We start from the raw sequence: 27,331 nt of genomic DNA, 5'->3' as shown, positions 1-27,331 counted from the left end.
CCGCCCCCCGCGCGCGGGTGGCCGGTACCAGCGGGCCAGTGGGCGGGGCAAGGAAGCGGAGTGCCGCCGGCGCACGCGCAGGCGGGGCTCAGGGGTGGGGCGAGCCCGTTTCCCCGGCGACGCTGCTCCGCCCCGCCGCGCGCTCCCAGCGTGCCCCGCGCCCCGCGGGACCCCGGCGGGCGGAGGCGCCGGCGCCGGCGGGAGGTGAGGCGCCATTTTTAAATTCCTCGAACCGGTGGCGGCCACTGGCGGCTGGGCGGGCCCGGGTGTGAGGGGTAGGGCACCGTCGAGGGGAGGCAGCCCGGCCGGGCCGACTGGGGCCTTCCTCCCTGGGGCCTCAGTCCGGGGCCTAGGAGCTGGGAGGCCCTTCGGCCTTGGCTCCGGCCCTGCTCGCTCCTGCCCTGGGCCGTCTGTTACCGAGCAAAGGGCTGCAAAGCTGGGAAGAGAGGCCGGCAGCCCCTCCCAGAGCGCGATCTTTGTCCTGTGCCCCGTCTGGTCTGGTGGTAACAGCCTGCGGCAGCCGCCGTTGCCTGGTCGTGGGCTGGTGGGTTTAGGAATCGCCCCGCGCAAGCTCGGGGCGGTAAAGTTCAGGGGTAGGAAGAGCCCGCTCGCTGCCAGGCGTTGAAGTGTGTTTACTTTGCATGCTTTCTTTTCCACCAGTGAGCTTCGGCCATCTGCAGTTAGAGGATAATGATTGTTTTTCCGCACTTCTGGATGTATGACACCCATATTAGTGTTGTTCCTCTGACCAAGCTCCTACGTCCATAAGTCGTAGGAAAATTAACAATAAAAACGCCATGGTGACTTAAGATGGCTTGCTTTGTGTCACACATGCTCTTTGTCCGCGTGGTGTAAGGTGCATATAATCGTATTTCTGCCTACAGGAGATGTAGGATACATTTACTAACATGAGACCTATGCCCTGTCTGAACATCTCTATTTTTAAGTCAAAATGAAATGGAAGTGATTTTTCAGAAGAGTTTTGGTTGTGGACCGTAGAACTGTTTGTGACAAGCAGCTGTCTGTATGCCCGAGTAAAACTTTGAATGAGATTCTAGCAAGCAACAGTTTCTCGTATGTTTGAAGGTCTCTTGTCATGAAAAAACAGTTGAAAGCATATGTGGCATATGTACACTAGCTGTTCTTGAGTACAGCTAGATTTACCAACTATAGTTCCCATACAAAGCTGCAGTTTGATCAGTAACTGCTATTAGTTTGACTTAGTAGTGTATGTGGCTAAAGCAATAAGCTGGTTGCTTTTCACCAAATAATTAACCATATCTATAGTATAAGACAAATTAAAAGGGTGATGCTGTGTGCCTTGTGTAGGGATGGACCCTGAAATAATGTATGCTTTATTGTTCTTGGAATCTGTACTTTGAACAGTCTTTTGGGGGAAGTGACAGTAGTTTGAATGAGATTGGTAACTTCTCTAATGTAGAAGCCATACAGATGTTCTCCAAAATTTCTGCACTTAGGCATACAAAGGTATTGTTTATTTTTTGCTGGATTCTCTACAGTGATATGTGAGTAGTATCCAGATTATGGAACTTCCTATAATAAAGGTTTTCATGTTTCTCTGTGAAATTTTTTCCCATATATATATATATGTATATTTATTTAAGGTGATCACTTTGGCTATTGCAAGTTGCTGATGGTGATTTAATAGAATATGGACTTTTAAAGTAATGAGAGGTATGCTATCATATTTCTCAATTTGTATACAATTTTGTATTGTTTTTTTTTCACTTGATGTTCATGGGAAGTCTGATCTCTCATGAGTGTGTTGCATAGTCATTTAAGGTAGAATTTATTTCACTTAACTTTGACTGTTAAAAAGCTAGGTATCTAGTCCAAGGCTGTGGTTCCGTGAACATCTGAGCTCATGATATGACAACCCTCTGCTCCTGAAAGGAGAAAGCCTTGCTCCTCCTCCTGCCTATTTACTTGGCTCTTTGTTCCTTTCTCCTAGCCAGTACCAGCTGCCTACTTTCACTGATGATGTAGCTTGTCAGATTTTTCCATGAGCTGGTGTGACTCACTGACCTCACAGGAAAACTAGAGAGTGTTTTCTGCTTGTTTAAGTGTGTTGACTTCTTGAGTTAAACCAGTTCATGGAAGGTTCTGATGAATGACAAATCTAGGAATGGGGGTGAAGAAAGGAGGAGTGGAACATCCCATTCCTGGTGACAGTGAGCTCTTATATTGGATTACACTTTTTCAGTAGTCCATTATCTAGTCTTACTGTAGACTCTTAAGCTGGGATGAGAAGGGGTAGTGTTTGAAGAGTCACTTTCATGAGGCTGTGCTTCCTTTGAGTGTCTTGCTTATTCGTTCAGGTAAATGGTTTATTGTTTCTCAAGACCATGGCTGATTCCATTAGAAAAAAATTAAAATATTAAACTGTACATTGTGTGAAACACCTGTTTGGCTTTCAACAACTTTGCTGAGAATTTTACTGCTTGAACAAAATATTGCACAAGGTTAAATACTGTTAATTTTTTCATCAATAGTTGCAAAATTACATTCGTTGTATCATCTAACTGTTTAAAACAGTATTCAAATAGGATAAATTTATGTGTTTTAAGTGTTGCTCTGCTGTGGAAAGCAGAGTCATGAGAGAGTTAAATGTGTCATGCAGGTGAATTATCAACACAGGCTGAAATAATGGAATCTGCTTATGTGAGGTAAGCTAGAAGGAAGCCTTGTTGTAAACAGCATACAATAAAAATAAAAATTTTAATATAAATAAATAACATATTGATATCTTCATATTTTTCTCTAAATGCAGGCATTCTTACCATTTTAAGTGCTTGTAGCAAAAAAAAAAAATTAAAATAATATAACTGAAAAATCTTGTAAAAGAAGAAAAGCCCTCTCATGATTTATAGATGTAAAGAAGAGAGAGATGTGAAGCAGGTCTTTAAGCAATGTTTCTCACGGTATGAAAATAAACAATTGGAGAAGAAAGGCAAACCAAAAGTGATTCTTGGAAATGTAATTGAGTTACTTCAATTAGCTAGATATTCTACAATAAATATTGCTATTTTAGCTACTGAGTGTGCATTTTCTGGGTTTCAGGACTCTGCACTGATACCTTTATATGTATACCTGCACAAAATGATGTTAAGATTTCAGAGTATGAATTCAGGGCAAATGATAGAAGTTTGCTGTTCTGTAACATGGTAAAGTTTGGCAAATATATAGGTGGAGAAATAATTTTAGATATAATGTGGTTTTAGTTTCTTTAAAGTATGTTTTATGGTTCTCTACTCTTGAACAGATCTCCAAGAGAGGAAGAAATTTGAACTAGTGTTCCTTTAAAGTATGTTTCAAAAATTATGGGTGTAGTCTTGTGTAATTCTGAAGATTATTTAAGGTCTGTTCATTGACTATAAGCAAGTACTGTAAGCCACAGGATCAGAAGAAATTCTTGTTAGTAATATACTTAAATTATTTGTAGCCCTAAACAATGTTGACTATTGACAGTTCACTGCCAGGACTTATTTTATGATTTTGGGGAAAAAAAAAGTTGGGTTTTTTTGTAAGAATGTGATTACATTAAATATTGGAAATTGCTATTAGTGATTTCAAGGAAAGAGCTCTTGTGAAGTAATAAAATCTCTGTTACTGTAGTTTGTTTCACAGTCCCCAGGAATGCAAGTCATGAAATTTGCCACTAGATGTCCCTGCAAGCCAAAGTAGTTTTGTTTCCTTAAATACATGCTGCTTAGGCTTTTGCAGTCTGAAACAATTGTTTTGTAAGCTACAATTTTTTCCCTCTGTTCTTTCCTTTTTTCTTTTTAATGAAATCTTCATGCAGATGAACACAGGTCCAGGTGTGTGTCTTGCTTTATAATTTGTGCACTTTTTGATAGCAAAAGCTGTGAGGAGAGAATATACTTCCCACTGGCAGCATCTTGGAATTGAGAATACAAAAGGTTGCCTTTCCATTTATCTTTTTCTTTTGGTTAATATGCTCTCAAGAAACACCGTGTTTTCTTGGTGTCTTTGACTTTGTATCTGCTATGCCATTCCAGAAATAATTCTTACTTAAGTAAGCTGCAGGATTCAGACCTGACTTTAAATCCTATAATCCTAATTCTGAGCTTTGGCTTATAGTTTGGTAGTTACATTTGGTATCTGTAGTTTAGGAAAGCAAAGATCTGAGACAGAAAAATACTATTACGTGGTGGTTGAGTTGGGTTTTTTTTTGTTGTTTTGTGGGTTGTTGGGGGGACATTTCTTTTTGTTTGGTTAGTTTTGGGGTTTTTTTTTACAGTGAGCATGATAACCCTGTTGGTATGCTTAGAAATTCTTAAGGATGTGCTGCCTTGGGTTTTCTCTGTGTACCAGAACTTTCTGTCCTCTTACATGGTTTATTGTCCTTAGGATCACTGACCAGTTTTCCTCACACAGCTGCTGGTTTAACAACTGAAAATGTCTTTATATTGAGTTTGGAAATTGCTGGTGGCCTTGGTTTCTCAACAACCAACAAAATTCAGGAATGAAAAATAGATACTGTATTGATTAGAAGGTTCTTCAGAACTTGTGCTATTAATGTTTGAAATTGGTTATGCATGTAGCCCAGTCACTGAGGGAGAATGTTCTTTGTTCTGATTTCTTCCCCTTTATTCTCTCAGCAAATTTGGGTAAAACAGGATACAAAGTTGCTGTTGTCGCTTTGCCTATACTAGTGTTGTAACTGTGGTAGATTTTCCTCTGACCTTTCCCCATCTTAGTGATGGAGGAAGGAAAAATGGGAAAGAAAACTTAAATATAAGACTCTGACATTATTATGGCTTTTAGTGGAATGAGCACTGACATCCAATGTTTATTTTCCTATATGGAAGATAGATTTTCATCTTGCTTATAGTTCAGAGGTTTATAAAATCAAATGGTAAGTGTTTAACATAGATCCATGAAAGATTTAAAGAGTGGAATGGTACAAAACATTATATATTCAACTGTATATGTAAAGAAGGTGAGGTATTTGCAGTGATGGTGGAGATTTAACATTTTTTCTGAGTTTTACTTCGTAAAAAGTTGCACTTTGTAACTTTGAATTGCCCTTCGTAGGCTGCAGCAGTTCTTAGGCATCAGTCCAGTTATGCCAAAAGCTAAAATGGCAGAGTAGTTGGTTTTAAAGCTTTCTAACTTCCCTAAAATTCAGTTACCATCCTCCCTCCCCCAGATCCTTTAGAAGTGTCACTAATGATCAGATTAATATATCTTGCTTCTAATATCGAAAAGAACTAATGAGGCATATTAGAATACTTCCCATTTCTCAGCATCTGTTGATTTGCAGCTTTCTCACACCAACCTGATATTGCTACATTTAGCAAAACTCTTTCTGAAAAGGTCACGAGAAACCATGAAATAAACCTTGAAAATGAGGAAGTGATGTGTATCAATGATATATTTCAGGGCTGAACTTTGGGCAGGTATCTTCCAGACTGCCCATGAATCCTTAACTCTTCTCCAGAGAGGGCTTGATAGGAGTTCAACAATAGAGAATTATCTGCTCTTCTTCCAGCTGAAGTGATGATGTACATCACACGGTAGTATAACTTGTTAGGATAGTTTGTGACAGGCTTGGACTGTGATAAGTTGTAGTAAAAACTGTATGTGTCTGATGTCTGTGGCCTCTGCTTGAACTCTGGTTAACAAGGCATAATTAGGGCATTGGTAGCATCACAGTTTGATTAGTAAAAATAAAATTTCATGTAATCTGTCAGATAGAAGTGCTTGTGCTTATCTTGTATTTACTCAAATAATCTCAATGTTTAAGTTTATTCTTTGCCCCTGGAAGGGCTATTACTTTTCAGGGCAGGCAGAATGAGCAGAGAAGAGTTGCCCTTTCAGTAGAGGTTTATAACCTGAGTTACAGCAGAGCCAGGATTCTTCTGTACTGAAAGCAAAAGGAGTGTGTGAAATCTTTGAACTGTGAATTGCTAATTACATGTCCTTGTATTTGTTCAGGTAACTTGATCTTCTGGAATATCATCAGAAAAAGTGGATGGCATTGTAGAATAGTTATAAGTTAATTTTTATTTTGTCTTCTCCATATTCAACAGTCGTCATAAAATGGATGCTTTGGGCAGTCTCCTTCCTCCTGTGGTTGGAAATGGTGATACAGCCAATTCACAAGAATTACAAAAACTTCTGATTGATGAAAAAATGCGATGTGAACACCATAAAGCAAACTATCAAACCATAAAGGCAGAACATCTAAGGTACACTGGTTTAAACAGGTTTCTTCATTTGAGCTGCTAAAAGGTGAAGCTAAATGTTAGGTGGAAGGGATTTGTGTGCGTTAGCTATTTTTGTATTTAAGGACAGATTTGAGCATTGTTCATATTAAAAAAAACAACAATTCAAAATACCATAAGACATTGCAGATGATGTTTCTTCAATACTTTTTATGCTTGCAAATGTGGGATAACTTTTCAGTATATTACAGGAAGAGAATATTAACAGCTTAGTTCTAACTTGGTATTTGTATGTTTGCTTCTGCACATGTTTTTTGGGCTTTGAGATCTAATTTGAGAGGGTAAATATAAAATACATATTTTATCTTGAAGATTACAGGAGGAATATACAAAATCACAAGATGAACTGAAGCGGTTGTTAGTTGAAAAGCAGACTGTACATGACAAATTTCAGTTTCTTCTTGCTGAATATCGAGAGGAGTTGCTAAGTAAAACACAAGAGCTGGAAAAACTGAAGATACAGGTGAGATAATTTACTGGTAGGACTTAATAAGAATTTTAATCCTGTAATAGGGCCATGCATATATTTGTTTGTTACATGTATATCGTAGCTTGAATATAATTCACATATCTTGAAATTCACCCAAGTGAGTAATGTTTCTTCTTTAGATTGACTATGGGTTGAAATTACTGTTTTCTTGCTTAACTGAATCTTCCAAATCCTGTTGTTATGTGCTATGTTAATAGTAAGTCCCTCAGTCTCTGTCTGTGCATGCTCTCCTGTTGTGGGGAGAATCATCTGCCCTGGAGGATAACTTAGATGCCTAAACCTGTTAGGGTAAGTGACTGGAAAAATAGATATTTGTTTTGCTTCATGATGACAGCTTTCTTAATTTAAAAAAAAAACCCCTAAACACACACAAAACCAAAAAAAAACCCCCAACATTTAAGATAACTTGGATGATACTTTCTATAACTGCTTGTTTCCTTGAACTAATGCAGGACATGTTCTTAGGAAACAAATATAGAATCTAACAAAGGACCTCAGACTCCGAGTGCCTTGGTACCATAACTAGAATTAGTTTTCAGGCACTTTGGGGTACAGATAAGTGGAAGAAAAGGGGATGCATTTTTTTTAACACTTTTTCTTGGTAGATAGTTTGCTATATTAATAACCATACCCAAGCAAACTTAACAAAATACCATGCAGCGTGGAGGTTAAGGCAGGGAATCTTTCCTGATCTTAGTTTCATTTCAAACCACTACCCTTGTATCTGTTGGAGAACATGTATCTAATGTGTTTTACAAAGAATTGGTTTGGTATTGCTCATTTTGATTCTTTGGGGTTGGTTCACTTACTGTTTTAAGTTTTACCTGGCGCTAATTTATCTTTTCTGTGAGACCACTTTTCTTTCTCCCCCTCCCCCACAAAGGAGATAAATCTCTTGGCAGTTCAGCTTGACATTTGTATTGCTTCTACCAGTAAATACTGACATTTTAAATGCTTCTGTTATCTTCCCAGAATATTTTTAGTTCACTAATATAATGGTTTTTTGCTTCTGTAACTACTACTGAAAAATCTTTAGAAGAACATAGAAAATTAAGTAGGATTCCTAAAATCATATTTGAAATACTTTATTCCTGGCTATTTGTCCTACCACAGAGTAAATAAATGAATATGACTAGTTATTTATGATACCTTTCTGTCTTAAGGTGCTAACTCCTCAAAAATTAGAATTGTTAAAGGCACAAATACAGCAGGAATTGGAATCTCCTATGACAGAACGTTATCGGAAGCTAGAAAATGTAAGTTGTAAGTACTGAAATTCTGTTTCATTTAGAGTAGTGATCACCAGTTTATAGTTGTTCCTAAAACCTTAGGAAATTAAAACTGGAGGGGGAGAAAAGTATGACACACTTTGGTACTGTTGCCCCAGGCAGTGAAGGTTGAAACCCTAGAAGAGGGAGGAGGAGGGATTCAGTTCACCAAATATAACTTGGGAAATGATGGGAACATTGCATGGACATCTGAAGGAAGTAAATCTGAAAATTTCTGTGATGGATGATTTTGGGTTTTTTTTCTAACTTAGGAGGTGGAAAAATACAGAACAGAATATAACAAACTTCGTTATGAACATACTTTTCTGAAATCAGAATTTGAACATCAAAAGGAAGAACATGCACGTATTTTAGAAGAGAAGAAAATAAAATATGAGGCTGAGGTATGTAGAATGTTACAGTAGCTTAAAATGTATCTGATGACAAAGCTGCTCAAATGTTGTGAAAACGTTAGTACTTGATGGGTTGTTAGTTTGACACCATTTCATAATGTGGTGTTTGTTTCCGTTCTCTTAATTCTCAAAATGCTTTTATGACTTAGCCTAAAGCTGTTGCTGTGGGTTTGTTCAGTGGTGTGTCACAGAATCATTCGTGCTTTTATAAATAAGAATAGATTTGCCTTCTGATAAATGACATCCGGTAGTTTTCCTTAATGCTTTTTTTAATCGCATTTGTGATGGAATTTGAGACATTACGCTAATCTGAAATTAATAAGATATCTGAGCAACCGATGTAAGTTTAGATTTTAAATTACTTATGTGGCAACTAATCCAAGAAGGTGGCCACAGAAGATACTGTTAATACCAGACAAGGGTACATTTTTGCAACTAAGTTGGATCATGACAGTGGGGGTCAAAAGGAAACTGAAAACTTTGGTAACTTTATTTCAGCTGTATTAACTCTTGAATAAACCATTCATTAATTTTCTGTTTCAGAATTGGGCTTTCAGAAGTGGAGCTAAATAAATTGCCGGCTTATTTATGTTTTAAGTATATGCAGCAGTGTAAATGAGTGTTGCATATGTCATTTGCATATTAATTTAAGTATTTGTCTGGGAGCATATAGCCTAAGATGCCAGATTTGAATGTATTAGCCCAAACATGAGACACAAATCAAAGCAGTCATCACTTTCAAAATCAATCCAAATTTGCAAATGCAGTGCATAAAAAACAGAACAGTTGTCCTTCGCAGAGCTAAACCCACATGCTGCTTTACAGCCTGACTTTCTTGTGGGCTTGTTGAGTTTGTGCTAGTCCTGCAGCTAATTAGCACACTTACAGAGAATGAAACTACCTTGAGCCCAGGGCGGAACGTGATCTAGTTTTTCTCTCCTAGAGAGAGAGAAACCTTCCATGCCATTTAGCACAAAGAGGCTACAAAAACATCCTAATTCTTAAATGATGGTTTGGGCACATCATGCAATAAGCATTTGAATCTCCTCATAAAAGGGATTTGGAAGGTTTTTGCTACAGAAATTGGCTTTGCTCCATAGAGATCGCTGATGCAACTTCTAAAAGCGTTGCTGCGGATCACTGTTTGGACTAGTCTTCAAATACCAAGATACCTCTTATGTACCTTACTTTCTCACTCTTTTCCCCCCAATATTACATCCAGCCCACATAACTAATTTTGAAACACTACAATCTATATATTTATATTTGTTATTTACTGTCTCAAGATTAATTTTTACCTATTGTACTACCTTGTAACAGAATTTTTTCTCTTAATTTTTTCTCTTAATTTTATGTCTGACATGGTTAAGTCATGTTGGCTGTCTTGACTTACTAGCAGATTTGAGTTCTGTTGTAGTTATAGAATTGTGGGATCATGAGCTGGAAGAGACATCCTTCTAGTCCAACATCTTGCTTAAAATGTTGAAGTGTAATGAGATCAGATTGCTCATGGTCCAGCTGAGTCTTGAACGTCTGCAAGGATGGAGATTCTACAATCTTTCTGGGCAAACTATTCCAGTATTTAACAATCTTCATGGTAAACTTCTTCCTAATTTCTAATTAGAATTTCACATGTTCCAACTTGTATCTGTTGCCTCTCTCCTCATCACAATGCATCTCCTTCTCTTCTCCAAGCTGAAGAGGTATAGTTCTCTCAGCCTGTCCTTATATGTCATGTTCACCAACCCCCTGACCACCTTGGTGGCTGTCCACTGGACTTGTTCCAGTTTGTTGTTATTCTTTGTGTATGGGACACAAACTCCAGATGCAGTCTTAAAAGTACTGGAAGGGGACAAAGGATCACTTCCCTGGATCTGCTAGCTATCATTCTGCTAATCTGCCAGGATGCAGTTGGCCATCTTTGCTGCAAGGGTACTCTGCTGACTCATGTCCAACTTGTTGTCCACTAGGACCCCCAGATCCTTTCCATGGAACTGCTTCCTAGACAGCTGCTCCCAGCCTGTACTGTTGCATTGGTTTACTCCATCCCAGCTGCATGACTTGCTCTTGTTGAAGAGGTTCCAGTCAGCCCATTCCTTCAGCCTGCCCAGATCCCTCTGAAGAGCAATTCTGCTTTCCAGCATGTTGACTATTTCCCCCCAGTTTGGTGTCACCCGCAAGCTTGCTGAAAGCGTACTCGGTTCCATCATCCAGGTCACTAACGAGGACATCAATCAGTATTGGACCCTGTACTGATCTCAGAAAGACTCCACTGCTTACAGGCAGTCAGCTGGGCTTTGCACCTGTTTGAGCCTGGCAGCCCTGCCAGTTTTTCACCCACATTTCCATCCACTTTTCCAGCCATTATCTCATGAATTTGGTGAGAGAGAAGATTATGGGAGACTGTATCAAAGGCCTTGTTAAAATCCAGGTATACAAGACCCATTGCTCTCTCCTTGTCTGCAGTGCCAGTCACTTCTTTCTAGAAAGCACAGAAGTAGATCAGGCATGATCTGCCCTTGGCAAACCCTGCTTTCCATCATCTTGTCTTTCCTGTGTTTAGAAATGCTTTTAAGAGGTTTTGCTTCATAACCTTCACAGAGGCTGGTGTGAAGCTGACTGTCCTGTAGTTATCTGGATCATTCTTCTTGATCTTTTTGCTCTTCTTGACGATGGGTGTGCTGTCTGCCTCTTTCCAGTCATCAGGAATGTTCTCTGATCACCATAACTTTTCAAAGATAATAGAGAATAGCCTTGTGATGATACCAGTGAGCTCCTTCAAAATGCTTGGATTCATTCCATGAACTTGTATATGTCCAGTGGATTAAATGATCCCTAACATTTTCTTCCTCTATTCTGGGTGCTGTTTTACTCCCACAGACTGCTTGGGGGGCTTAGGGACATATGAGGCCTAAGAACAAGCCTTACCAGTGCAAACTGAAGCAAAAGAGGCATTGAAGAATGGGTCTGTTGATTTTCCTACTCTAAGAAAGCAAATAAATATGAATGTAACTTCTTAATATTTTAAATGCACAGTGCTGCTGTTTCCTGAATTGTCAACTGCGGTATTTGTTGCTGCCTGACACCTAACCAATGTAATAGCTTTTATTTTTCTGATTAACAACTATCAGATTTCAAGGCTGGAAAAAGATAAAGAAGAACTCCATAATCAGCTGCTTAGTGTTGATCCCACGAGGGACAGTAAACGTGTGGAGGCACTCTCTAGAGAAAAAGCACAACTGTATCAGAAATTAAAAGGCTTAGAAGCAGAAGTAGCAGAACTGAGAGCAGAAAGAGACAATTGTGGTGTGCAAGCAGAAAGTGTTCAGAGAGTACAAATACGACAGTTAGCTGAGATGCAGGCTGTTACAAGGTCTTTAGAGGTAAGTTTTATTTGTTTGTTTTCTAAATTTTGCCTCCTTGTAGATGTAGTGAGAATAATGCTTGGCCTGATTGAACTGTCATTGAAGTCACTGATAATTTTGCCATTTACTCCACAATTTGAATTTGTACATTTCAGATTTAAAAACAAATTGTAAGTACATTGGGAGTCATGTACTGCCAGTTCAACTTTGGAAAGGTGGAGAGCTCAACTGAGAGATTCTGTTGAATGATCTCCTTCCTAAACATGCGAGTGCTATCCACGTTTGCAGTCAGTAAGATGCTCATGCCAGCACTTGTCACTTAGCTGGAGTTAGAAACCAATGACAATCTGTTAATAAACTGCTACAGTAAATTTTTCATTCTTTTCAAAAATGTCATGTGATGCTCCTCTATTTCATTAATCCTTTCCTCACGTGTCGTCATCTTTCTCGCCTACCTGTGTCTCTTCTGTCTCCAACACATTACTGGAACTGTTTAGTTCTTGGCTGTTGCTCTCCCTTAAAGAACCTTTGGTATTTCTGGCCTGTTGTATGTTTCCCAGGGTTTCACTGTATTCCTCATCTGTGGTCTTCAGTCCTCCTGTCAGTTCTTGCTGTCTCTCTAGGTAGTGAGTCTCTTTCCATGTAGATTTCTCGCACAGTTGCAGCATACAGATAGATGGTTCATTTTTCTTGTTACTGTTCTCAGTGTTGTCTACCTTTGTTACAAAATGATCTGATCACAACTTAAAAAGTGCTGTAATATTCTTAATTTAGAAAACTTACAAGAAAGTCCTGCTGGAAGTAGGTCAGTTTGGAAAAAGGAAGGTGAAATTGTAGGTTAGATTACCTTTTTGATACTTAGAAAAGTTCAGGATCTTAAGTCTATAATACAGTAATTGCATTTTATTTCCTTTCCATGATGCTAATTCTTCAGTTAGTATAACCGCACGGGCCAACACATGACATCTTTCTGAGCACCACTTACTGGTGTTTACAGCCCAGTAATTTACTGGTAGTAATACCCGCTTCATAACCAAGTTAGATTACCTCTGCTTCTTGTGAAGTAGTATTGAAAATGCGTATGATTATGTGCCAGTAGTGTTAGTAAAACCAGTTATGACTTTTGAGTAAAATTCAAGACCCTTGTTGTATTGGAACATGTTGTTGAACAAAGATAAATATTTATCTATTATTATAAAATAAAAAGGGTCAGTAATATCTGAAAACCCAACTCCATTGAATGTCTCAAGTGAATAGCAAGATACAGCCCTGCTCCAAAAAGCTTACAAATATCTCCTTTATTCAAGGCAGAAAAGAAGTCTGCTGAACTACAGATTGATCGAATTGAGAAAGAACTGCAGATGAGTCATGAGCAAAACATTCTCTTAACTAGCAAACTTCACAAATCTGAACGAGAAGTCAGTTCCTTAGCTGCTAAAGTAAGTGTTTTTATGGTATCTGAAATACATTTTTCATATTCTGTTATGTTTTTCTATTTTACATTAAGAATAAAGTAACAATGTCTTCTGCTGTGACTTAAAATAGGTTTGGAATTTTTTTCCCAGTTTCAGTTGGAAGATATAGAATATGTGACTGTCCAGGAAAAACATCATCCCTAAAAGCATCTCTTAAGATTGAGATTATGCTATTTTTGTTTCATTTTCTATATCCTTTTCCTAAACAGAACGGGCTCGAAGAGGTGTCTTTATATTCATCTTTCTAGTACTCATGGAAATAGCTAGATTTATTTGACGAAAACAAGCATTACTTTTTCATAAAGTGTGTAAAGTGCAATAGAGGTTTAAATTGATATATCCCCCCCCCCCCTTTTTTTTTGTTTTTTTTTAATGGAGCTATGGTTTCTGGAGATCTTAAAAAGTATCCTCTGAATGGGCTATGTTAGGTACAGGGAAGTGAGCTGCACTGGAATCACCTGCGGAGACTTAGGTTATATTAGAAGCAGGATAGTCACATTAGCGTAGCATTCTTCTTGGCCTAATGCCAGCAGAGCTTGTACAGAAACATTTCTGTACAGCATGGCATCGTATCATTTTAAGTAGATCATTGTCTTGCAACATGTTTGAGTATCTGAGTTACTGGGTTGGCACCAGATCTTAGAGGGTTTGTTCCATGTTTGTATGCTTCCCTGCTGCTGTGTCTTATTCCCTCCTTTCTAGAGAGAATAACGGGTAATAAATTTTTATCACGTCTATCAGTTCCTGGTAGCAAATTCTAATCCCCTGTGTTTTCTTACCTTTCTGGAGAGGATTTAGTTAGTTCTGAACTACCTGTAAAGCGGGTAACTTTGGTCTTGTATATCTAGCTGAATGCAGAATTATTTTAAGCTCTATGTTGATTTACAGCTATCCTGCATTTCTGAATATACTTTTCCAGAATAACACTGACATGGATTTTGTATGGGTACAGCAGTTAATACTGTCATAATATGCCTCAGGAAAGATACAATACAGGAAGAAAACTTTAACTTTTACCATAGTTGTTCTTTAACAATCTCAGATTTAATTCAAAACAGTACATATTTATGAGTGTGAAGTATTTCATTTTGGTCCTTAATCCAAAAAAGTTTTAATTTACTATAAGACTAGGATGTACCTATACCAGTATTTAAAGCCTCTTTATACAACGCGTCATATTTGTCTCACGTGAATAATAAATACGAGGGGAAAACGTGTGTTAAAGATTGCTTAGTCAATTGTCTATTAGAATATATAGGAAATTGTTACAGTCTTTACTTCTTGTATCAGCTGGTGATCTCTGCTCTCCTCCAGAAGCAGGAGAAAATTAAAATATTCAGTGGTGTTTCTTGAAGGGAGGGAAGTAGAAACTAATTTCTATACTAACCTCCACCACCTCCTGCACCCACTCAAAGTTGTTCCTGAGCACAGGTGCATGCATTTGTCTTCTGGATTTTGTGCCTTTAAAAAGCCACCTTAAATCTTTGTAAATTGCCCTGAAATGTTCTCAACTTAGTATTTAAGCATCCAAATCTACCGTGTAGTTACTTAATAAGCTACTATGTCATTCTTAACCTTTTGCCACTTGTATATGCTAGCAGGTTGTAATTACATTTGTCATTGTGAATGGATTTTCATTATAAGTTCTTTCCTCCAGATATTTAATTCTCATTGACCATGTAATTACTGCGTACAAATGCCTAAACTATAGAAAGTTTCCATGCAAGCAGTAATTGTCTTTGATTTGATGTTCTTAAAGCTCCTGCTTTTATGAGGCCATTTGATGTGTATGTCAGAATTGTAGAGAAATATTTGATTTTAAATGTACTTCAAAACTATGAAGACCTGGATTTTAAGAAAGTAGGATAGCAATCCAGGAAGTCAGAGGGACTATAAGTAGTTATAATTATTTTTGAAATATAACATGAGCTCTCTGACTTAAAGCTATCCTGGATTTTCGAGTATACTTTCGAAAATAACACTGACATGCGCTTTCACAATATTTGAAATTACTTGGGGGAGCAGTTGATAATCTGGTTTTTGCATATCACTGTTTTGTTTTACTTAGGGAGATTAAATTTAACTTTATTTAGCTTGTCTCTGAGGGATCTTTAGTCACAAGTGAAGTATGTGTAAACTGACATGCTCATGCTTGAGTTAGCAAGGCATCAGGGTCGCATGCAGTTTAGAATAGCATCATAGCAAGATATTTCCAATGAGTAGTCTTTTCAGAAATACCCCAGTATCCAGAGGCTAGGTTGTAGAATGTATAGGATTTACTCGGAAACGAAGTTTTCCCAGGGAATCCTGCACATCTGTGCATACTATCACCCAGGCTTCTTAAAAAGAGTAACTTTTCTACACTGTAGCTTGTAATAACTGGCTGGTTAAAGATGAAATACATGTCAATGGTCAGACGGCCTGATTCCTGGAATACATGTTGTATTTGAGCCCTTTAGGTTTTTTTAATCAAGGAATATACAAAACATGCGTTTCAAGATGACTGACAACTCATTCAATAATCTTCAGTGTGTGACTTGAGGAATTAATTAAAACCTGTAATAGCACTGTTTATGGTTTGGGAATCAGGTCATGTCAATAGCTTTAGTGTTACAGTACTTAATAATCACCATTAAAAATTACCTACAAGAGTGGATATTCTGGATTGGCTTCAGGAAAGCAGTGGATGAAAAAAAATATTTAAGGTATGTTTAAAATAAGCATAGTCCATGATTATTTGGCAGACGTTCTTGTTAGCAAAGTATCACATGAAAAACTTACAGCAAAGCTGCGAATATATATATATATTTATTTTAGTTGATTTTTTTTTCTAATTCATAGGTAGAAGAACTTAAACATTCACATAAATTGGAAGTAACAAATGTCAAACTGGAGGCAGCAAGAACAAAGAGTGAGGTAGAAAGAGAGAGAAACAAGATTCAAAGTGAAATGGATGGTAAAATGTGCAATTAACTTCTAACGATTTCTTTTGTAACTTCTAGTTAGAATTCTACAATTATTTCTCCTCCAAACATTCCCCAGCAGCCCTCACCTGCTACTTCTGGTCCAGGTCATAGATCTGATAATTCATTTTGTATCTGAAATAACTGTGGTGTTTCATTTGGTCTACGAGGTTAAGAACAACAGTTACAGTAATTTTGCATTTATGGAAATTAGTGAATTTGTGACACAGTTTGAGCATTATCTGTTTCAAATAATGTACTTCATATGGTTATTTTTCCTGTTATTGCCAAATTCCAGAGTCTTTTATGCTCTGCTTGAAACCTTAAGGTACCATAGGGCTCCAGTGGTTGTTTTGTTTTCTGATTCTGTGTCTGTGGAAATGATAACAATTGGGTAAGTTTGCCATGTGAAACAAAAGACTACTTCTAGCTCGTTCTTTGAAGAAAAGAGGCAATGTTCTAAGCTACCTAATACAGCAGAGTATGTAGGCAGCCTGAAATAGCTTTCTAGAGTGAAAAGGCCAAGGCTTTCTAGTACTAGTTATGTGTTGATTGAAATTACTGCACAGCTTCGAAGTGGACTGTCCTCACTGATTTGCCATGACCCCAAAATAGTACCTTTGTCTTCCTGGAATAGTAATTTCTGTTCACTTGCTTTAATATTAGTTCTCTAAGAGCAACTCAAAAGTGGTGCTTTCTGCATCAGCAATGCACTTGCAGTGTATTGCGTACTAAAAATGTTGGACCCTATGAAATATGAAACTAAATACGGACAAGATTTAAGCTAACCTGAACTTGCTGTGGAATCCAGTTTGCATCACAGAATTAGCTAAATAACCAGGAGTCGTTGTTGTGGCATGTTGGCTTATTTGCTAGTGAACACAGGTGTCTTGGTCCCAAGTTTTTAATTTGCATCTTTTGCCTATATAGTAATAATTTTAGAATTGCCATATTTGGTAATATGAGTGGATTAAAAGGTGAGATTTATTGTAGCCAGGTTACTACAGTTTCACTGATAACCAATTACTACTTACCATAAACTTTTCCATAAAAAGTAAGTAACAAATTTTCTTGCTTGACCTTTTTGTAGGTATTGTGGAACACTTCTTTTTTTCTTCTTTTTTCTTTATTTTTTTAAATCCAGACATAACTGCTTATCAGAAATTGCTTTAGAATTTAAGTCTATAAGAATATCAACTGTTGAATTACTTTTGTATGTTAAAATAGTAAACCGTCATAGACTTTCTACATAGAGATTCTAGTGTAACAGTTACTCTTCAAAAGTTTTTGAAATGTTGCTGTTATGCTAAGAAAGGCCAAGTCTCTTCTGTTTTTCTTGTTTTTTTCCCTCTTCATTCATTCCATTGCATGAATTGTAATTTTTGGCTCCCTTTTATCAATTTATAAAGTTGTTTTAATACTGCATTTTATCAGGTTGATATCAATAATGACATTTTAACTTTTTTTAATGTATAATGCAGGATTGCTGTCAGACAAGGAAATTCTTAAGGCAGCTGTTGAACGTCATAAGGTGCTTTTAGTAGAAAAGGATCGGGAGCTAATTCGTAAAGTGCAAGCTGCCAAAGAGGAAGTTTTTGAAAAAATTGCAGCCTTACAGGATGAAAAGTATGTTTGTTGATTCACTGCTCAGCTTCTAAGAGAGGAGTGTTTTGAGTAACTTTAAAAAATGTCATTCTTAGCAACTGAACACTTCTGGCATTTTTTCATGATTCTTTTGTGCATGTTGAATAATGCCTCAGGTTAGAACTCGAGAACAGATTAGCTGATCTAGAGAAGATTAAACTGGAACAAGATACTTGGAGACAGTCTGAAAAGGATCAGTATGAAGAGAAGCTACGTGTTGTACAGGTGGCAGAAGAATCTAGCAAAAAGGAACTTCAGCGTTTGCGGTAGTGTGGCTTTTCTAACCTTAACACGCGTTTCTCCATCCCCACCCCCCACCCCCAATTTCTTTACAGTAGTCAGTATAAAAGTTTACTTTTCAGAGATACATAAATGTTCATTACGGTAAATTAAACAAAATAATCTTTTGCATTGTGTAAAGAGAGGGCAGAATTAAAAAGGTGCTGTTTATAAAAAACCAAAACCACCACAAACCCAAAACATTTTTCATCCAAACCTTTAAAAGCCAGTACGATGAAATGAGAAGTCATGCTCCAAGAGCAAACAAATCAACGTATTTCTTACTCCTATATGAATTCTAATAATCAATAAAAATGTATTTTTAAGCATTGTTCAGTTAAATATTTATCGGCCTTTCAAATTATTCTATTGTCAGACTGATTTGTCCTAACTTCTAGCATCTGTATTTTAATTAGATAAGGATGTCTTATACAATTTCAGATTAAAAATTCAACAGCAAGCTATTCAGACAGAGGAATTGGAAGAAAAGAAACACGAAAGTGCTGATCTGAAACAGGTATGGTTTTATTGCGTTGTAATGTTTTATAGAGAAAAACAATCTTTCCTGCAGTTACCGTGTCCAGTGTTTGAAGGTTAGATTGGCTTTTTTTTTCCTGAGGGACAAGATGCGTACAACAGATTTTTAGAAGCCAAAATGTTCAGAAATCAGTCATACTCTCCTGGACCTTTATAGACGGGATTATAGCTTTTTGCTTCATGTACATTGTGGGTAGTAAGGATTTCAAAGCTGAATGTTTATAGACTGGTATACTGAATACAGTTATGCGCTGTTTAACTGGAGATTCAGTTTCCATGGAGACTTAGAAATTGTTTCTAGGTAATGCATTGCATTTACACTGCATCTCTCATCTGAGGTTCTTCAAGTGCGTAACAGATGTTTCATAAATGAATAAACGGGTGTAAAGAGGTATATTTCTATTGCAGAGTGAATTGGTGGCAGTGTTGAAGATAAAACCTAATTCTTTTAACTCCTGCTTGCTCATGATGTTATGTTTAGTAGGTAAGAACACAGCTGTGCATCAAAGTAGTCTGCGAGCGGTGCGCACTTGAAGTTCAAGGCAATATTTGTTTTTTCTCCAGAAATCAGAAACTAGGGTATCCGAGTGTGCATGTGGGGAGAGGAAAAGGAAAGGGAAATCATCCTTTCAGTGTGCTGCTGGCTGCAGAGGTTGGACTTCTCGGTCTCTGTACTTACTTGTTTTTGTGAACTGGTTGGTACAGCCACTGCAGGCCGTAACGCGTTGTGCGTTATGAGAGGGAAGAGTCTTGGTAGCTCCACAGCTCAGCTACTAAATGTTGTGTGGTGCTCTAGTGCTGTTCAGCCCTGGGGTTTAAAATGTCAGATTTCTTAAGTTTTGGGGGACACATCAGCAACTGAAGGCTTCTGCCTCCCTTTCTTTTTCTCATTTTAACTACAATAGAAATTCTTCTTTGTCTAGTAGTGATTTACTATAAAGCTTCTGGAGAAGCTGTTGAGTAAGGAGAAAAGGAACAAATAAGAAAGGCTTATGAAAAGCTAATACAGCCAGTTGGTGTCTGTGTTTTGCTCTATCTCAGTATCTCAAAATTAGTTTAGTTATTTGCATACCTTCTCAAATGGAAAAATTTCATTTCTCTGTAGCAAATCCATGACATGCAACTCCAACTTGCCACAGTTTCTCAATCGGAAAATGATTTACTGGAGTCTAATCAGAAGCTGAAGGAGATAATAGAAAGATTGAAACAAGAATGTCAACATGCAAGGACTCAGGCAGAAAAAGCTCAACTGGAAACAGAGAAGTAATTTTTTTCTTCTTTTTGGCTTTACTTTTCCTTTTCATATTGCTTGTATTCCTTTCATGTGGATTACTTATGGATTGTAGATTCTGGATAAAGTCTGAAATTAAAAATGAACAGGAAATATTGGACAATTGTAAAAAGTGGCCGTACCTTCTGTTATGCTTGTGGTAACTTCAGATATAGGAGTTTGTTTCCGTTCATGTCTGTTACAATTCTTGAATAGTGAAATATATTATTTTTATAAAATGAGACCGTATTTGTATTGAAGTGGATGCAGAGTTTCACACATGGTTCTTTTAAGAGTGTTTAAGCTTTGATAAGGTTTCAGGGACTCAGTCTGTATATGTGTGTATATACTTTTTCCCCCTCCCACTAGATCCTTTTAGCTGATACAAGGCAAATAAAAGCTTATTGGATATCTTCTAGTTGCTTTTATCAAAATTAAAAATAATTCCTTTCCTTTTTTGCATGAGCTTGACCACATACAATCAAAATATGCTCATAAACGCTGTAGGAAACCTGATCTTGTTCAGAGCCCATACAGTAATGAACACCTGTCTGGAATCTGGAGATTGATTTGTCAGTCTGAAATGGCTATTTAATATTTCCTAGACTAATAACCAAATACATGTCTAATTTGTACCGGATTATTGTGTGGTGGGTTTTTAAAAAATTCAGCATCCTAGATGAAATAGAAAACTTCCAAGGAGTATCATGTGGCATGTTTTTGTTTTAAGTTTGCTGCAAGTTGGTACTGCAATTGCTGCGTTGTCATTGGTTGAAGTATTGCTTTTCAGTTTAACATTTGAAGAAATTATTGCATTAGTACTGCAGAGTATGTTCAGTTGTCAGTAGCGTGTTAAATACTTTGGATGGTTACTTTAGGAAGGTGTGTTCTTATTTTGAGTGACACATTCACCCTTGTTTGAGTGAGGCTGTCAATGTCGTTTACGTATTTATGGGCCATAGACCAGTCAGGAGCAGGTTTTCCTGGGAAGGCAGTGGAAGGAACTTGGCAGTCCTCAGGGTTCTTTGTATAAGTATGTAGGTAACAGGAGACGCACCCAGGCTGATACTGCAGAAATTAAGCAGCTTTGCGGTCTACGTGTAAGTGCTCCAGGTCTGTCTGACTGTTACCCTGTGACCCTTAGGGCACGTTTCCATTCTTTTTCTGACTCTATGGGTGATAGGACTTCCTTCCTCAGCTCAGATACGAGCTTGCACTCCAAGAGTTGCACCAAAGCAACTTGGCTTAATGAGGATCAAAAGATAAGAAAGCCTGAGAGAAAAAGTTTCAGATAAATAAAATAATGCCAGTTGAGCCATAAGTAGGCAAAGCAGCTGCGTGTCTGGCCATGTCAATCTTAGGCTCAGAAATGAAAATATGAAATGAGAAGAAGGGCTGAAGGCAAACTATAAGACTGATACAGGTCAGAGATGAGCTCAAACAGGCACTTGTTAAGCATTTCAGGAACAGCATTACGGGCATTTAATAAAAAAAAAATCTCACGGCATTTTTAACCACTGTCTCCATTGAAATTCTTTTACTGTTAAGTAGTGCTTTTGAAGAAAGCTCTTTGGTTCCTGGGTAGTGGTAGTTATTTACAGTCAATGGCAACATCTACTAAAAGAACTGTGATGGATACCACGTGGGCCAGGACCCTGGTTCTGCGAGTAGATGACTCCAAATACTGGTACTGTGGGGAAGGAAGGGAAAGGCTGTTTGGTGAGAAATATATGGAGATTCATTTCTTAAAATCTGCTGCAAGAATCTCACCACTTGATTTTTTTCATAGTAACGTAGTTAAATATGCAGAGTTCTTGTCTGCTTTGACCCACAATGCAGATAGCCCAAACAAACAAGGCAGCAGAGAGCAACTGGCTCCTTTCCTATCCACTCCTAGAGATCACAGCCTAATTTTAGTATGTTTTAACCATGCAAGGGCCTAAACAGATAGCATATGTTGTTGGTCGTGTGTGTTCAGCTGGAGCGTTGTCTAAGAGCCATGTCGGTGGGAGCTTCCTGTTGTGTTGGCGTTTGTTCTGGTCGGGAGAACAAACTGGTCAAGTCTGTACTCCTTTGTTACAAAGGCGTAGTAAACTGCACAGGGCAGCAACCTATTCTCTTATATCTTGCCTCCCAAACTGAGCAGGCAGTTGTCAGCTCTTCTGACAACGGATGGTCGGCATAGGTGTCTACTGTTGTGTTCTGGTATGATTGTTTGATCTAAATTTAGAAATTTTCCATGGATGGTTTGGTAACATGCCAAACCAACAAGCAGCCTACAATTATCTAGCTTATTGGAATCAGTTTTCAAAATATGCCTCATAGTTGAACAAAACCTAAGATTATGTTAATGCATGGGTTCAATTTTAGTGAATCTTGAGCACAGTCAAATTTAGATCAGGTCCTTCAAGTATATAAAGGCAGGAGTTGTGAAATATGCATCTATTTTAAGAGCCTTGAGGCATTCATCAAACACACTGCTTTGTCTATATAACCTCTTAATCTTTTTACCTGATTTTTTCAAAGGACTTTAGAATACAAACGTATTGAATGGCTGGAGGAGAAGCATATGCTTACTCAGCGCATCACAGAGAAAGAAGAGAAATACAACCAAGTGAAGAACAAGCTATGTCGAGCTGCGGTTGCGCAGAAAAAGGCATGTTGGCTCTTCCTTTATGAATGATCCAGCTTATGAAAAGTTCAGCTTTACTTTGGCCAGATAGAGTTGTTTTATTATTAAGAGTTTATTCACAATCTACTGAAGATAGTAACAACTTATATAGATTTTTTTTTAAGATGAGCATAGATCTAGGTTGAAGTGATATGCAAAAGAATATTGCAGCTAACAACCTTGTTATAACGCCATCAAAGATTTTGTGAAGCTTTGTGTGTGTGTGCATATATGTGTGTGTATACGTGTATATATATGGCTATTTAACAGGTGGACTCCTTGATTAGTAAGGATGATGTTTTGGATACCAGACAAATGATGTTCTGCTTTTCCTTTATGGACTATTAAAAATTTATACCTTCTCCCAAGCTTTTTATGGAATAACTTGAAAGGAAAAGCTGATGAATTGTTTATAAAAGCTCAAGATTAATTGGCAGTTTTATATATTGGATGTATACAGGTTATGAAACTGGCAAGTAGCTTTTAAGGTTGTTAAAAGTTGAGGTCAACATGAGCGAAAAAAATAAAAGCAAGCATACATTTTTTTGTCATGTTTATACTTCCTTTAAATGACCATGTATAACTATGAATTTTGGAATTCTCAAATACAGTTAACGTTTGTTGGCACAGTTAGTCACTGACCAATGAGCGACTGACAGCTGTGCATCTCTTGTTTCCCATCACGGGGACTCAGAATGTTCAAACACCACCGCAATTCTTAAGGAAGGAAAACCCTAAAAACTGTCACAGCTTGGAAACCATGTGCAGTGTATATTTAATTTTCACAGGATCTAATCTATCAAGGTATTACTTAGCTCTGTTTGAAATGTCTGTTTGACAGAGGAAGACTCTCAATGATAATAAACAAAGGAGGATGCAAGAGAAACTAGAACTTTTGGAAGCCAAGATAGAAGAGCTAGAAAAAGAAAATCAGGTGCTAAATAGGTAATAAACTTCACTTTTTCTTAGCTTGAAAAATGGTGTATGCCCAAGATCTGACTTACAAAGTAATTTTGAAGATTCTTGACACTTAGTTTAATAACCAGAGTCCAATCTAATGATGCTTCCAGCATTAGAATTCTTCGAATGAAGCCCATTTAGGATGGACAGCTAAGAGCTCATGAGACAACTGCCAGGCTGTCTCTGTGGGAAGAAATGGAGGGAAAATATCTGATGCACGGTTGCAGGAATCCCTTCAAAAGAAGGTAGCTTGTAAAAAAGGAGGTGCGGCAGTGAAGCAGTGCTAGAGTTGAAAGTACAGGATGTGAAAATCAGTGGAAGATGGGAAAGAAAAAGACTTCAGAATTGCAAGAGAAACAGACTTAGCCACCTCTTTGAAAGACAAACTCAATTTTTTTTTCTTTTCATTGAGTACCTATGGAGGGCTTGATTCAAATAATTAATGTACTGTGGCTCCTGGGGCTCACTACTGTGAATGCTATTAGAAGCTTAATTTATTCCGTGTAAATTGTAATATGTAATACAGCAGAGAATTTATTGTGTGGAGGGACTTTTAGGTAGACATTTAGGCACAAGAACATACACAGATCTTCCACCTTCCAGTTTTTCTGGTATATAGTTTTCCTTTGTAGGCACAATAAGTAGCCAAGTACTGGTGGAGAGGTATGCTTCTGTGCTGGGATAACAAAGATCTTGAGCAATATGGAACCTCTTTTTTTATTAGGCAAAATGTTTCCTATGAAGAATATGCACACCTCCAGAAGAGACTGAAGGACTTGCAACGTAGACACAATGAATTCCGGAGTTTAATTCTGAATCCTAACATACCGTCGCTCAATCCAGTCAGTATACTGTCACCATCTGCCTTGCCTCCTGGGCCTGAAGTGTCCTTCCCCCTTCTTCAGGTGGTGATGTATTACAGGTTGTGAAAACAATACAACAAAAGTGGGTACCGGAACAGTCCTTCTTTACAGACCTCAGTCTTAAGGAAGGAGTGTTTGGTCTTTGAACAGAGGAAGGAAACATGGAGGAATGTTTCTGGTGATGTTCCCTTCCTTGCAAGAGGAAGGAGTTCTTGAGAGACAAATGATATGTTACAGAACGTAACAAACAGGCAGGTTTAACCTGCTTCACTGTACTTTGTCCTTCTCCTGAGAGGCTTGAAATGGCTCCTCCTGGGCAAGAAATACCCCAGCAGTGTTCTCACACCATGGTTTCATTATTAAAAAGCGGTATTGCTGCTCTTGACTTCTTGTGCGATTAGAAGAGTTTTACTTGCTGTGGTGAGCTTCTGAGGGTGAAAATCTCTCTGGCTGAGGTTGACCAGGCTGACTTTACAAATTTTTGGTAACTGAGACCTTGGGTCTGCGCACTTCTTCGTCTGAGAGGAGGAGCGCCTGCACACATGTTCCTTGCTGATGCTGTTCTTGAACGTCAGAACAATACCCACAAAACATTGAGGAGTAAAATGTAATGAATAAGGATATGTTGGACTTCACAATTCTTATTTTAAAATAATTAAAGAAAATAAATTATTGCTCATTTTGGTCCGTAGTAGCTGTGCAAAATGTAATAGAGCCTCTCCTTTTTTTTAATTCAAGGAGGAACAGCATCAGAGAGAGCTTTCCCTGCTTCGCAAGCGGTTGGAAGAACTAGAAACCACACAGAGAAAACAGCTGCAAGATCTTGGACCATCCAGAGAGCGAGCGATGGTGGGCACATACAGGGACTTGGCTAGAAACAAGGTTGCTGGAGAAGGTGACGCGCAAAGTGAGGACTCCAAATAAAGTGTGTAAACTCTGCACGCTGTTAGTTTTTAATAGCTTATCCTTTGTACCTGCTTTTGATATTTTGTCAAAAACATGCTTGTATGTGCCTGAAGAGCATAAAGTATATTCCACGTAGTTTTGTGTTTATTTTTGATAGACTGTCGTAAATTATCAGATATAATGGCTCAAAACAAAAGCGTTGAAAAATTAACTACGTTTTGAAATGTTTTTATATAAAGGATGTAAAATTATTTGGAAGTCAAAATATATGAAATAGTCACACGAAACTTTAAAAAAATATTTATCAAGGTTTGGGTTGTGCTGACATTTAAAATAAAAATGAAAGGGTTTATAAAAAAAAAAATTTATTTTAAAACTTACTTGATAATATCCTCTTCTTCCTGCAGTGTAGAAGTTTCTGTATCAGTGTGGAGTTTGCTGGGTTCCTGTTTTGCTTGGAACAGTGCTGTAATCCACATTTGGGCTGTTATTTTGAAGTTGCCATGCAGGTAGGGAGGATGAAATGAAATGTGCTGAAAACTTTTATTTGCTACCCTCGACAATGTGCCTCTTGTATTTTTATAATGGGAATAAGCAATAATCATGGTTTTTTAATACAATGTAGTAGAGATGAAGTAAAACAAATTGCCTTCACATTATGAAAATATAAGTTTGTATTTGTTGCTACTGTAATTTGTTTACTTAACTGCAATAAAATTATTTATTCAAGTTTGAATGTATTTATTTAAAGTATTTTTTTCCCTTCCTTATCAGTTTAGTAGCAGAAACTTGTAAAGGGTCAATTCATTTTTTTGACTTGATAGTGAAAACTTTCCTGGAAGTGTAGAAATTATTTTATCTGGTTTTTGTCTGGGTTTTCCCCCCCCCCCCGCCAAATACTGCAGTGAATGTATGAGACAGTGAGACATGCAGTGCCGTTTCTTTGACTAGCTTATTCGGCATTGTTATTAGGCTGTAGTAACAGACAGCTGAATAACTACGTTGCATGTGGTGACGCTGTCATTGATTCAGCTTCCCTCTCCAGAGGCTATTTTAGATTTTTCCAGACAGTGCCAAAGTGTAAGGAATGCACCGTGCTTTCTTGGGGATTTCTTTAGACTTCTCTGAGGAAAAGAGGTTGGCTATTAGAAGTAACAGAAGCTACTTCTACTGTCTCCTGCAGGATTAATTTGGAAAAAGTAACTCTGTGCCTGAGCCAGCTTCGCCAACTGTGATGTTCACCAGTATACGGTGGTTGCAAAGAGGTAGCTCTCGCCAGCCTCGCGTTTCTGTCCCTTACCCTGGTTGTGTGGTCCTCAGCGAGACTTTCACCTGATGCCGCGGGGCAGGGAGGGCGGTTTGCACAAACTAGGGAAGCCTCAGAGGCCAGGAAAAGGGTAATGGCAGGAGGAAGAAGTGCAGTCATCTACTGCTGTGCGGGCTCTCTTTCCCCATCTGTCTGGGGCTCTGGGCAAGAGGCAGTCCCTGCAACAATCCCTCCTGAAAGTAGGTTACCAGGTTAGCCTCGTTTTACCATTTTTAGTTTTTTAAAAGTATCATCAGCCTCAGAGCCTGAAAGCAATGAAGTTGTAGCGTGGCTCCTGAAGGCTGGGTGGAGCTGGCACTGCATCTTCAGCCTGCCTCTGGCCTGCGGCTGCTCCCCGGAGGAGAGGCTGCCCCCGGAATCCCCCGCCCCGGGAATCCCCACACCCTGGAGGGAGGTCGCTGCCACCCAGCAGCTGATGGCTTTTGGGGCAGCACCTCTCTGCCCGCAGCATCTTGGGGTACACTGCATCGTACCTTCCTTTTTTTGTACTTCCTGATCTCCGAGGGAGGGAGGTGCTTTGTAACCCAGGGCGTTCCCCTGCATGGCACTGCCTCGGAGCCTCACAGGGCTGGAACCCCAGCCGTGGGGCTCAGCTGACGCCAGCCAGCCTCTTACACCCCCTTCCTTG

At 38.3% G+C, this 27,331-nt stretch overlaps 1 protein-coding gene across 4 annotated transcripts; it reads left to right on the top strand.

Moving 5' to 3' along the window:
• Positions 1–115: 115 nt before the first annotated feature.
• On the top strand, positions 116–26,112 carry CEP83 (centrosomal protein 83). 4 transcript variants are annotated; one of them, XM_064451017.1, is made up of 17 exons: positions 116–204; positions 6,078–6,236; positions 6,585–6,735; positions 7,926–8,018; positions 8,303–8,434; positions 11,575–11,826; positions 13,116–13,247; positions 16,125–16,239; positions 17,728–17,872; positions 18,007–18,156; positions 18,611–18,686; positions 19,812–19,969; positions 22,503–22,632; positions 23,489–23,592; positions 24,332–24,512; positions 25,209–25,377; positions 25,784–26,112. In XM_064451017.1, exons 2-17 carry the CDS (start codon positions 6,088–6,090, stop codon positions 25,786–25,788), a joined length of 2,142 nt encoding a protein of 713 aa, XP_064307087.1. In that variant the 5' UTR covers positions 116–204; positions 6,078–6,087; the 3' UTR covers positions 25,789–26,112. The 4 variants fall into 4 exon arrangements, with proteins under 4 accessions (XP_064307087.1, XP_064307098.1, XP_064307078.1 ...); XM_064451028.1 differs by having other exon boundaries at positions 24,332–24,449; positions 25,209–26,112; XM_064451008.1 differs by having other exon boundaries at positions 25,209–26,112.
• The last annotated feature ends 1,219 nt before the right edge of the window (positions 26,113–27,331 follow it).

This window comes from Phalacrocorax carbo, chromosome 1 (genome assembly GCF_963921805.1).
Source record: "Phalacrocorax carbo chromosome 1, bPhaCar2.1, whole genome shotgun sequence".
Classification (NCBI taxonomy): Eukaryota; Metazoa; Chordata; class Aves; order Suliformes; family Phalacrocoracidae; genus Phalacrocorax; species Phalacrocorax carbo.
This window is presented reverse-complemented; position numbering and strand designations above follow the sequence as displayed.

Bases quoted from the DNA above. Each gene is read 5' to 3' on its own strand.
- CEP83 (XM_064451008.1), top strand. From the start codon at position 6,088: ATGGATGCTTTGGGCAGTCTCCTTCCTCCTGTGGTTGGAAATGGTGAT. The intron at 6,237-6,584 runs GTACACTGGTTT...TTTATCTTGAAG, and splicing joins ATAAAGGCAGAACATCTAAG to ATTACAGGAGGAATATACAA. The intron at 23,593-24,331 runs GTAATAAACTTC...TTTTTTTATTAG, and splicing joins GAAAATCAGGTGCTAAATAG to GCAAAATGTTTCCTATGAAG.